Genomic DNA, 13,646 nt, shown 5'->3' with positions numbered 1-13,646 from the left:
CAATTAGACAGTAAAAAGAAACAAAATGCATCCAAATTGGTAAGAAAGAAGTAAAACTTTTACTATTTGCAGAAGACATGATACTATACATACATACATGCATATATATATATACACATATATATACACACACACATATTTGTTTTTATATATGGTAAGAAAGAAGTAAAACTTTTACTATTTGCAGAAGACATGATACTATACATACATACATGCATATATATATATATATATACACATATATATACACACACATATATTTATTTATTTATTTTTATTTTTTTTAAAGATTTTATTTATTTATTTGACAGAGAGAGATCACAAGTAGACAGAGAGGCAGGCAGAGAGAGAGAGAGGGAAGCAGGCTCGCTGCTGAGCAGAGAGCCCGATGTGGGACTCGATCCCAGGACTCTGAGATCATGACCTGAGCCAAAGGCAGTGGCTTAACCCACTGAGCCACCCAGGCGCCCCCATATATTTATTTTTATATATGGTAAGAAAGAAGTAAAACTTTTACTAATTGCAGAAGACATGACACTATATATATATATATGTATATATATATATATATACACATATATATACATATATATATAGTTTATACATATATATATACATATATATATAGTTATATAGTTATTTTTTATTTATATATAATAGAAGACCCAAAAGACTCCACCAAGAAATTACTAGAACTGGTAAGTGAATTCAGTAAAGTAATGGTATACAAAATCATTGCACAGAAACCCATTGCATTTCTATTGATGGTAATGAAGCAACAAAAAGAGAAATTAAGAAAATAATCTGGTTCACAATTGAACCAAAAAATAATATAATACCTAGGAATAAATTTAACCAAAGAAGTGAAAGACCTGTACTCTGTAAACTACAAAACACTGATGAAAGAAATTTAAGATGACATAAACAAATGGAAATATATTACATTCTCCTGGATTTGAATAACAAATACTGTTAAAATGTCCACGTCACCCAAAGCAAGCTACAGATTTAATGCAGTCCTTATCAAAATGCTAAAAATACTTTTCACAGAACTATAATGAATAATCCTAAAATTTATATGGAATCAGAAAAGACCCTGAATTGCCAAAACAATGTTGAAAATGAAAAATATAACTGGAGGTAACATAATTCCAGACTTTAAGTTATACTACAGAGCTGTAGGAATTGAAACGTTATGGTACTGAAACAAAAATAGACACATCAATTGATGGAACACAATAGAAAACCCAGAAACAAACCCAGAATAATTTGGTTAATTAATATTCCACAAAAGAAGCAGAATATACAATGGGAGAAAGACAGTCTTTTCAACAAATTGCGTTGGGAAAATTGGAAAGCTACATGCAAAAGAATGAAACTGGACCACTTTCTTACACTATACACAAAAATAAAATAAAAATGAATTAAAGACCTAAACGTAAAACCTGAAAACATAAAAATCTTAGAAGAGAGCACAGGAAATAATTTCTCTGACATATACATATGTATATGTATATGTATATGTATATGTATATGTATATGTATATAACTATATACTTATGTTATATAAATATATGTATATAAATAGATGTATACGTATATAAATACATATGTATATAAAACTATAGAGTTTTATATAAGCCTTCATTATGTTGAGGCATATATATACATATATATGTATATGTATATGTATATGTATGCGTATAGGTATACAACATACGCTTTATCCATTCATCTCAGGATGAACATTTGTGCTCTTTCATAATTTGGCTATAGTAAATAATGATGCAACAAATATAGGAGAACATATATCCTTTATATATATACACACACACATGTACATATACACTGGAATATTACTCAGCCATCGAAATGGAATGAGATCTTGCCATTTGCAACACCATGGGTGGATCTAGAGAGTATAATGCTAAGTGAAATAAGCCAGAGAAAGACAAATACCATATGATTTCACCCATATGTGGAACTTAAACAAAACAAAGGAACAAAGGGGAAAAAAAGAGATAAACCAAGAAACAGACTCTTAACTATAAAGAACAAACTGGTAACTACCAGAGGTAGGTGGGTGAGAGGAAGACTAAAATAGGTGATAGGGATTAAAAAAACACTTATCATGATAAGCACTGAGTAATATATAGAATTGTTGAATCACTACATTGTATAACTGAAACTAATATAGTACTCCATGTTAACTACACTGGAATCAAAATTAAAAACTTAAGAGCCGGGGCACCTGGGTGGCTCAGTGGGTTAAAGCCTCTGCCTTTCTCTCAGGTCATGATCCCAGGGTCCTGGAATCAAGCCCTGCATGGGGCTCTCTGCTTGGCAGGGAGCCTGCTTCCTCCTCTCTCTCTCTCTGCCTGCCTCTCTCCCTACTTGTGATCTCTATCTGTCAAATAAATAAATAAAATCTTTAAAAAAAACAAACAACAAAAAAACTTAAGAGCCTCTTATCTCCATATTTGAATAACTTAAGAGAAAATTAAATATCAGGATTAATACAGGTTCCATCTTTCTTGCTAGAGTCCATGAGTCTAAAATTTTATTAATATCACATTGTTTATATACAAAGGAAATCTTTGAAATTCAAGATCTTTTGGCTTTCCTAAGTGTTTTCTTATATTATTCTACTTATCAAGCTGTCAGAACTCCCTCTCAGACACTAACTTTAATTCACCAGAAAACAAATTTATACTCATCTTAAATCTTTACCACCTCTCACTGGTATATGAGAAATATATACACCTGAAATTATACATTTAAAACTTTTTTTTACATAGAATTAGTTAATTTACTTGCTCATGTGGAACCCTGGACACATGCTTTCATTGGTTTGTTTTCCAGAATGCAATAACCCAGATCTCCTTTTTCATTATTTGTGCATTTTGTACTTCACTGAGATCCTCTCTTTGCAAAAAGCCAGGCTTCTAGTAACAAGTCATTTCTCTCTTTCAGAAGAATCTCTCCTAAAACATGTAAAAATATCTTCTCTTTAATTCTCCATCTCTGAATTTAGAATATTTTCTCATTAATAGAAAATGGAAAATGCAACTTGCAGATTTTATTTAGCTCTCTACACCAGGAATCAACAGGCAGGAAAGCTAATCCTGATGTTGATTTTCAATTATGTGAGGTGTTAGGCAAGCCCATCCCTTTTTCATGTATGTCCGATCTGTACTATGATGTATATTAAAAGAATCAAGCTTCTTTTTAGACCTATTTGTCCTTTAGCATCTAACACTTTGTAATTTACAGCCCAGATTCCCTACTTCTTGCTCCTGGGGATTAGCTTGCTGCCATGCATTGGCATTCTTGCAGCCTGACTACTCCAAATTCATTCTCCAATTAAGATTTTGCACTTGCTCTTAATCAGGCAATTTAGTAACTTGTTTATTTGTTTCACAACCAGATATTTTGAAATAAGGAATTTTCTGTTGATGGGTGTGAATGTGAGCATTTCCTGGAAGATACAGAGCATGAAATAGGTTTGCAAATGGTATTTCGAGTAGCTGTGCTTCAAAATGTTTGGGATGCAATAGTAGATGTGACAATATGCGTAGTTTGAATCAAAATCTTGACAGCCTCTGAAGTTAGACTAAAAAAAAATTAGGTTTCTGCTTTAAAGGACATGTGGGAAGTTGTTTATGTGTTGTATTCTGTGTAAAAGAGTTTTAAATATATTTCTTTTCATTACCAAAAAGTGGGAGGTGGTAAATATTTATGATGAATACAGATTTGTTTACTGACAAATTTCTATTTGTTCATCAGTTAACCTAGGAAAACATAGATATTTTATAAAAATCTAAATTTAATATCTTTTTATTTCTGAATATATATGAACTGTATTTTAATTTTATATAGGCTTTACTTTTTACCCTGCAAGACATGGGTTATTGTTGTTTTATTAATACAATGTTTTCTTTTTATTTCCAATTTTTTCTTCCAGTTTTATGGAGAAATAATTGACATAGCCTAGTGTATGAGTTTATGTTATAGCAAAATGGCTTGATTTTCATATATTGTGAAATGATTACCACAATAGGTGCAACTAAAAAGAAAAAGAAAAAAAAGAAGAAGAAGAAAACCCCACAATTTTCCTGTGAAGAGTACTCTAGTATTAACTTTTAACTTTCCTATGTACCATAGAGCAGTGCTAACTATGGTCACCATAGGGTACATTATATCCCTAGTACGTATTTATTTTATAACCAGAAGTACCTTTGACAAACTTCCTCCAGTTTCTCCCTCCCCCCAACCTCTGGTTCTGGTAACAGTAAGTCTGATCTCTCTCTCTCTTTCTCCTCTCTCTCTCTCTCTTTTTTTAATGAGTTTCTTTTTGTTTGTTGTTTGCTCTTTTGTTTGTTCTTTTCTTTTTTTAGATTCCATATATGAGATTGTACAGTAGTTGTTTTTTTTCTGACTTAGTTCACTCAGCATGCTGCCTTCAAGTTCCATCAATGTTGTAAGATTTCCTCATTTTTATGGCTGAACAGTATTTCATTGTGTATATATATCACATTTCCTTCTATTCATCCATTGATCAACAGATTATTTGTATGTCTTGCCCATTGTAAATAATGCTGCTATGAGTATGAGGGTGCAAATATTTTTCCTTTGGCATTAGTGTCACTATTTCTATTGCATAAATTTCGAGAAGTGAAATTTCTGGCTCATATGATAGTTATATTTTTAATTTTTTGAAAGTACACACTATTTTTCACAGTGGCTATGCCAATATACAATCCTACCAATGGTGCACGAAGTTTCCCTTTCATTTACATCCATATCAGAATTTGTATGAATGTAAATATACATGAAATATATAAATTACAATAAGATGATATCTTATTGTAATTTTAATATGCATTTCCTTAATGAACAAGTAACGTTGACCATCTTTTCGGATACATGTTGGTTTTTCATATATATTCTTTGGAAAAATGACTGTTCAGGTCCTTTGCCCATTTTTTAACTGGGTTATTTGTTTTTTGGTTATTGAGTTGTGTGAGTCATGTTTGGATATTAACCACTTCTCAGATATATGATTTGCAAATATTTTCCCCATTTTGTAGGTTTTCTTTTCACTTTGTTGATGGTTTCTTTTGTTGTGCAGAAATTTTTAGTTTGATGTACTTTCACTTGCTTTTTTTTTCCCCCCACTTTGTTGTTTGTACTTTAGGTATCATATCCAAAAAATCATTACTAAGACCCATTAAGGCATTTTTTTTCTTAAATTTGCCCTCATAGCACATTTTTTATTGTTATTTTTTCAGATAGTATAGTGTGTTGTTTGAAGTCATGGTCTCTGCATCCAGACTGTCTAGATATGAATCTCAAGTTTACTCAATGACTGTGCAATCTTCAAAAATTTACTTAATCTCTCTGTACCTCAGATTTCCTATCTTTAACATGAGAATAATAGTTTTAGTTCATAGAGTTCTATGTGTTAATGAGTTTCCAAAGCAACAGCTCCTGGTATATTTAAAACATTACAATTTAGCTTCTGTTATGTTCCCTTTATTAATTTCAGAGATTACCTCTGCAATTACTTTTGTCCTTCTATCTTACAAATATCATTTTTAAGTATAATTCTCAGTAAGGATTTATTTTTGGCAAATTAAGGTTATTTTTCCCAGATTTTTTAATATATAATTGGCATCTCAGTTTTTGAATAAATGAAAAGAGCTTTATTTAACTCTTGTCCTGTAAAGAAACTCTCACTAGGTTTGGAACTATATATTGACAATTATTTCTCACCAGCACGTTATTCTAATCTTTTTGGATCCCTTTATTACTATTAAGTTAACAGAGAGTTTGCTATTCCTATTTTCACAATTAATGACTCTTTTTGTCTCTGTCTATCTTTTGTCTTTGGTGGTCAGCATTTCCATTTAATTTTACTGGTTGTTTATTTTTCTTGGATTTTTCTGGTCATTCTGAATATTATAATTGGTAAATCAGTTAAGGGAAATGTTAGTAACTAGCTCTCTTTTCACATATTTCTTCATCCTATTCTCTTCCTTTTCTGAAAATCTGATTAAGCATATGAAATATATATTTAATAAATAAATATTTAATATATAAATATTCCTACTATATCTTCAATTCATTTATCTTCCTTTCATCTTTTCCATCCATTTGCCTTTCGGGGCTGCATTCTAGACAATTTCCTTATCTTTGTTTCTTCTTTTCCATAATGCCAATTCCTTTATGTGTAAAATCAAATCATATATATTTGTTTTTTAATCTGTGTTTGAAATGTCAAACATCTAAAATCTTCACAAGTCTGATTCTGACTTTTATTCTTAGTTGAATATCACTCATAGTGATTTGTTTTCCTATATATATCATGTATATTGACTATGAATTTTTCAAATTGAATTTTTCTTTTTTTTTCCATCTAGTCTCATTGTTTAAGACTGATTTGTTTCTTACTTAAATTCAATTAATTAACATATAATGCATTATTAGTTTGAAGAAATTAAAACTTGTATATGATTTATTACAGGCAGGACTTATGTAGTAATAACTCATGATTTGAGATAAAAGATAGGATTTTTCCATCAGAATATTGATACTCAGCAAAAAAATCATTCCTATATAATACAATTGACAAAAAAATGAGTTAAGTCAGATTAGTTAAATTATAACATTTAAGGTATGTCTGTATGATTTTTTAAATTATCATTTTAAATTAACTCAGTAATAGTTCCAGTTATGTCTAGAAACTTTTGTAGATATTGCTGTGACGTTTTGTAAGAGATGATGTGGCTTAAAGATCAAGATTATTCTTAACCCCACTTATACTTTGACTAGCTGTGTGATCTTCATCAATAAAAGGTGTCAAGGTAATTTATAGAGGTGTATAGGTAGAGTGCGTAACATAATGCACAGCACATAGAATTTTAAAAATGGTGCTGCTTATGTTACTTTGTGTCAAATAATTTATTCACCAGTGATTCCAGTTTATCCAATAATTATTATTCAAAAATAATAATTGCATAGCTACTAAAACCAAGCATGCTCTGTTCTGGATGCTAAGTCTGCAAAGATGAAAAAAAAAATAACAAAAATTCTTGATTTCATGGACATCACATCCCAGTAGGAGAAAAAGAAAATTTAAAAGAAAATAAATAAATAGTAGAACCTCAAGCACTGATAATTTATAGGAAGAAAAATAAGGCAGGGTAATGTATGGAAAACCAGTGACAGGGCAGACAGGAAGTGGGTCCGGGAGGGACTTCCTGTTTAAGAAGCATCAAGAAAAGCTTGAGGAGCAGAGTCTAATGATTTGAAGTTACCCAGTCTCGGAAGAACTGATGGTGGAGAGGTCCAGGCAAAGGAAACAATGAGTGCTTGGCTTATTTGAAGAGCAGCAAGAAAGCCTCTGTTGTGGAAATGGAGTGTAGAGTGCTAGAAGATCTGAAATACAATACCTACTTATTTTCCTTTACTTGCAAATATTTACAGATATTCAAGTAAATATTTGAAAAGTAAGATGATATCATTTCACACATTTTTCATTAATAGTGTCTATCACTAATTATCACTATCACTAACAGTGATAATATTCTAGACATTGAAATAACCTCTTTTAAAATGTGAGGCTTTAAAACCTGTATCTGATTAGTAGTTTCCCCATTAGTATTTATGGCTTTTCAATCTTTTGATGATCAACAGTTTTTGTACAGCTACAAGTCTCCATTAAGATATTGGGAGAGGGGGAGCGGGCTATGGACATTGGGGAGGGGAGGCGAACCATAAGAGACTATGTACTCTGAAAAACAACCTGAGGGTTTTGAAGGGTCAGGGGTGGGAGGTTGGGGCAACCTGAGGGTTTTGAAGGGTCAGGGGTGGGAGGTTGGGGGAACAGGTGGTGGGTAATGGGGAGGGCACGTTTTGCATGGAGCACTGGGTGTTGTGCAAAAAGAATGAATACTGTTACACTGAAAAAAAATAAATAAAATGAAAAAAAAAAAGATATTTCTAAAAATACATCCTGATGTTCTTTAGTAAAATTTATTAGCTGATTATAATTTAACCTGGCAGGTAGGAAGAACTTAATATACTCTATGTCTGTATAAATACATTATTTTATTATTTGATACAAGAATTTTATTAAAGTCATGGGAATAATTGTTTTTTTTAAGAGAGGCATATAAAGAAGTTAACATATTTCATTAACAAAACTAAAAGACCACCTATAGAATGAAAAAAAATTGCAAATGATATACCTGATAGTTAGTATCCAAAATATATAAAGAACTTATACAGTTCAACATCCCAAAGAACAAATAATATAATTAAAAATGGGCAGAATGAAGTACCTGGATGGTTCAGTGAGTTAAGTATCTACCTTTGACCCAGGCATGATCCTAGAGTCCTGGGATTGAGTTCCACATTGGTCTTCTGCTCAGCGGGGACCCTGCTTTTCTTTTTCCTTCTGCCTGCCACTTCCTCTGTTTGTGCTCTCTTCCCAATCTCTCTCTCAAGTAAATAAATAACAAAATAAATAAAAATTAAAAATAATAAATAAAAAATCTTTAAAAATGAACAGAAGACATAAATGGATATTTCTCTAAAGAAGATATGCAGATGACCCACATACACGTAAAAAGCTACTCAGCAACACTCATCATTAAAGAAATCCAAATCAAAACTACAGTGAGATATCACCTCACACCTGTCAGAATGGTTAAAATCAACAACATAAGAAAGTAAGTCTTGGCAAGGATGTGGGTAAAAAGAACCTTCTTTTTTTTTTTCCATTTTATTTATTTTTTCAGCGTAACAGTATTCATTCTTTTTGCACAAAACCCAGTGCTCCATGCAAAACGTGCCCTCCCCATTACCCACCACCTGTTCCCCCAACCTCCCACCCCTGACCCTTCAAAACCCTCAGGTTGTTTTTCAGAGTCCATAGTCTCTTATGGTTCACCTCCCCTTCCAAATTTTTTTTTTTTTAATAAACATATAATGTATTTTTATCCCAGGGGTACAGGTCTGTGAATCGCCAGGTTTACACACTTCACAGCACTCATGATAGCACTTACCCTCCCCAATGTCCATAGCCCCCTCCCCCTCTCCCAATCCCACCTACCCCCAGCAACCCCCAGTTTGTTTTGTGAGATTAAGAGTCATTTATGGTTTGTCTCCCTCCCAACCTTCTTTTGCTATTGGTGGGTATGCATACTGGTGCAGCTACTATGGAAAACAATATGGAGTTTCCTCAAAAATTAAGAATAGAACTAAACTACCATATGATCCAGTAACCATGTTCATTTGGTTCAAGTTCATATGGGTAAATGCCCAAAGAATATGAACAACTAATTCAAAACATATATGCACTGCCATGTTTATCACAGCACTATTTACTATAGTCAAATTATGGAAGCAGACCCAGTATTTATAAATAATCAATAAAGAAGAAGTGGTATATAAAATGGAGTACCATTCAGCTATAAAAAAGAATGACATTTTTCCATTTGCAACAACACAGATAGAGATAGAGAGTACAGTGCTAAGCAAAATAAGTTAGTGAAAGACAAATACTATATTATTTCACTTATATGTGGAATTTAAGTAACAAAGGAACAAAGGAAAAAAAAGAAAAAGAGAGAGAAACCAGTAAACAGACTTTTCATTATAGAAAACAAACTGATGGTTTGGGTAGGTGAAATAGGTGATGGGTATTAAAGAGTACACTTATCATGATGAACACTGAATAATGTACACCTGACGCTAATATAACACTACATGTTAACTATAGTGGAACTAAAACAATAAATAAAAGAAAAAAACATTTCTTAGTAACGTCTTAATGACGCTGTTGGGACTTTTTTGTTTGTTTGCTTACCATTAAAAAAGTTTACATATTTCAGATAGATAATTTCTTTTACTTTTTACTTGAGAAAAAAAAAGTAGAGATAATAAAAAAAAAGCAAAAAAAAAAAAAGGCTTTAGATGTCTTAAGAGAATGGCTTTTAAAGATCTATGATTTTTTGTTTGTTTTAGCTCCATTAAGCAACAACCATGGATGATGGGGAATGAACACAACACACACAAACAAAGGCTTTTTAAAGAGATTTTTGGGGGGGCGCCTGGGTGGCTCAGTGGGTTAAAGCCTCTGCCTTTGGCTCAGGTCATGATCCCAGAGTCTTGGGATCGAGCCCCTGGGACCAAGCCCTGCATCGGGTTCTCTGCTCAACGAGGAGCCTGCTTCCTCCTCGCTCTCTGCCTGCTTCTCTGTAATCTCTGTCAAATAAAAAAATCTTTAAAAAAATTTAAAAAAAAGAGATTTTTTGTTTCTTTTAGTAATAAAATTCAGCATACCTTTTTTTTAAGAATTGAAAAAAAAGTGCCTGAGTTATATACATAAGGATTATTCCATAATAGCATGTTGAAAAAAGGAATACTCAAATATCATCTTGTCAGAAATTGCTTCTCTGAACCCCTGCTAAAGTGGCGCCATCTATCATCTCACTGTCTCTTTATTCTGTCTTAATTCTATCATGGTATGGATCACTCTTTGATATTGATTTATTTATTCATAAGCTCATTTTGAATCTCCCTCCATTGTCCCATTCAACAGTAAAACATTTGTCTAAGATCAATGTTCTGAAATTTTACTGAAGAACCCTCTGTTTTATTCCCAACTTCTGCCAGTTTTATGAATAGATTCTCCCTTTTGATAGCTCTTTATTAGTAGTATATTTACAATATCCCCCTTATGTGGCTCAGACTCTATGATTAACTTCTCTGTATATGTGTGTGTGTGTGTGTGTGTATGCACGTGTGTGCATTTTCTCTGACATTCCCAATATAAAGCATGTAACTGCTCTGAAAACTTTTGCATTTGTTGATGAAGAATGGTTAACACAACAGAGGACATTGCAAATAGAGAAGGAAAATACCAGTTTGGGGGACATAGACTGAGCAGAAGCTCATCAAAACAAGTGAAGCAAACTATACTAATATCTCATATTTCACAATCTGAGAGAAGTCCATTTCAACATGGGTTGAAAAATTCACTAATTCAAGTGTGCAGTTCTCATGAATCATAATTGTGATTCTAGCAACTTTAAGTCTCTCTGTTTATGTGTGAAGTGCTAATTTTCTTCTTTTCATTTCTAGTAAAATAAACAGTACATAAATATAAAAATGTCTTAAATTGTAAAATTAATAATAAGGTTTTTTTGTGCTTCAAATAGTCTTTTTTTCTCATATTTATTTAGAAGAAAGAGTGAAAAATCTTTTTTGGGAGGGGGAAGTAGATGGCTATAAATCAACCATTATTAGTTGTTATTAACTTTCTTGTCCACGTGTGATTTCTAATCATATAATTCAAATAGATTTCCAAGGTTTAGATTTAAAAATATAAATGAAATAAGACTAACATTATTAGGTGGAAGATTCACTAATAGATGTCCCTGTTTGGGCAAGGTTATATCAAATTGTGGGGGGGAGTGTTTGCCTATATATTTAAGATTTTTTTCTAAAATACAGAGATAACCTGACTTCTAAGGCCATAGGAAGGAAACAGTTGCCAAGAAGCAAAATTGTTATTTTAAAATGATTAACACACTGTACAATTACTTCCCAATTTAATCACTAACTGACACCTGAAAACTCAGAAGTGATTTGTCTATTATAGGAATTTCTAATGCACATTTGTCAAATTCTTGCAGGAAGTTCCATTCCAAAATTTATATTTTTTATGTTTATCATATATTTCAGGACAAATAATGGAACCTAGCAATACTAATGGGCTACACTCATCATTGTTATAAAAATGCAATTAGACAAAAGATTTAATATTCACAAAAAGTATTTCCTTTAGATTCTGGCTAGCAAAGGATGCTGTGGGAAATATCAGAGGAGGGAAATAAAACACAGTGCAGATAATCACAGGAGTTATAAACAAAGGCAGTTCACATTAATAATTAAGTGAGGAAATTTCCTGTGGAGGTTTAGATGAGCTACAGCACAATGTGTAAAATCACTTGGCTAACTGATCGTTAGTTATGTTCTAGACTAGAGGAGTATATATTAATGTAACTAGTCCAATAAGTTGTCTAATGTAATACATACGGTTATTTCCCTGTGAGGAAAAATCATCCCCATTAAAGCCTGATGTTTTTATTTTATGTAAAGGAGTACTTAATATAAATAAATGTGTTAAAAAAAGTTAATCACTTCTCTGAAGTTTTCCTGTCATGCATTAGATTAATTTTTATGGAATTATTTCAATGTTGTCAATACCCAAGTATACATTAATCTGACCTTTGCAATAAAATGTATTTATTATTTTACTGTGATATTTTTGAGTTGGTTTATGTTTGTCTACTTTTTTTGTTTTCTCAGTTTTTGAAAACTGTTATTTATGCCCATAGGGCATTCTTTAAAGAAAAAACATCAGAGCTGCTAAACACACGGAGACAAAAGATATCCTGGTAACCAAGGATGGCTTCCTCTTGGAAACTAATTCTGCTTCTGTCAGTAGCTGGATGTCTTTCAGGTAAGAATTTTACTGTACATATGAAATAACAAAAATATATTAAAGTCTTCATTACAAAATATCCTCAGGTGTTCATTTAAATTTATATCAGAAGTCATACTTTTCAACAAAAGAAAGAAAAAAATTCTTAAATTTTGTTAAAAGCAAAAAGTCATATACAATTCAATATAATAAGGTACCTAGGAAAACACTATTTGAATGTTAATAAAATGAGTATCCATCCCACCTCATTGACTTTCATTTACAATATAAACCATTATTAGCCTTTAGAAGATTTGGTAATATATTTATCATTTACCTCAAATAATTATAAAAATGTCTCACTACAATACTAAATTTTATCATATAAAGACAGAATCATGCTGGAATCATTATACTCACACACACAATCATTTAAAGGCATTTCCAACACAATGAATTTGTCTGGTTGTCTTGGCTTTTCTAACTTTGATTTGATCTATCTTATTGTTCTATATCTTGGATCTAAAATGTTATCTTTTACTCTGTAAAAGTAGTTTATCTTCTTTGGAGTAATACTATTATAATACTAAAAATTAATATACCACAAGTTTTTTTTTAATTTAAGAATGTCTAGAAATTAAATTGTAATAATAATTTAAATGTTTACACTTGTAACATTTATAGCTTGATTTGATTCAACTCAATAGCTATGTTGCTTTATTAATTGCTATTACTGTAACTTCAACTATTTATGATGGATGAATCTTCTTTAAAGTAGAGAGGTAATCCTCAACTTAGATTAATTTGTTATTTCAGTTATAAATGCACACTATATGTTTAAATGTAATAACTAACATATTTACATGTATTTGAATGCTTTCAGAAGATATAGCAAAACCTCTTTTTTGTTGAAATACTAGTAACTAACTGCAAAAACAAATAAAACAATTCTTAATTTAATATTATTTTATGTACAATTGCTAATGTGAAAAAAAAACAGGTTTAAGAAGATACAGGAAAGGTAAGATGAAACTTGTAGAAAATGTTGGTATACACATCTGTGAAAACATGAAAAAGTAAGAAAACACGAGCAAGAGGCATTAAAAAGTTAAATGAAAACCATGGTCTATCAATATTATGGTTGTTTTAA

At 31.4% G+C, this 13,646-nt stretch overlaps 1 protein-coding gene across 1 annotated transcript in view; it reads left to right on the top strand.

Moving 5' to 3' along the window:
* The first annotated feature begins 12,446 nt into the window (after positions 1 to 12,446).
* Positions 12,447 to 13,646, top strand: part of CNTN5 (contactin 5) — an 867,308-nt gene continuing 866,108 nt past the window's right edge. The window contains exon 1 of the mRNA XM_046016150.1: positions 12,447 to 12,535. Within this exon, the coding sequence (XP_045872106.1) occupies positions 12,481 to 12,535 (55 nt within the window). The 5' untranslated portion in view covers positions 12,447 to 12,480. The remainder of the gene's footprint in view (positions 12,536 to 13,646) is intronic.

This window comes from Meles meles, chromosome 8 (assembly GCF_922984935.1).
Source record: "Meles meles chromosome 8, mMelMel3.1 paternal haplotype, whole genome shotgun sequence".
NCBI classification, from domain to species: Eukaryota; Metazoa; Chordata; class Mammalia; order Carnivora; family Mustelidae; genus Meles; species Meles meles.
This window is presented reverse-complemented; position numbering and strand designations above follow the sequence as displayed.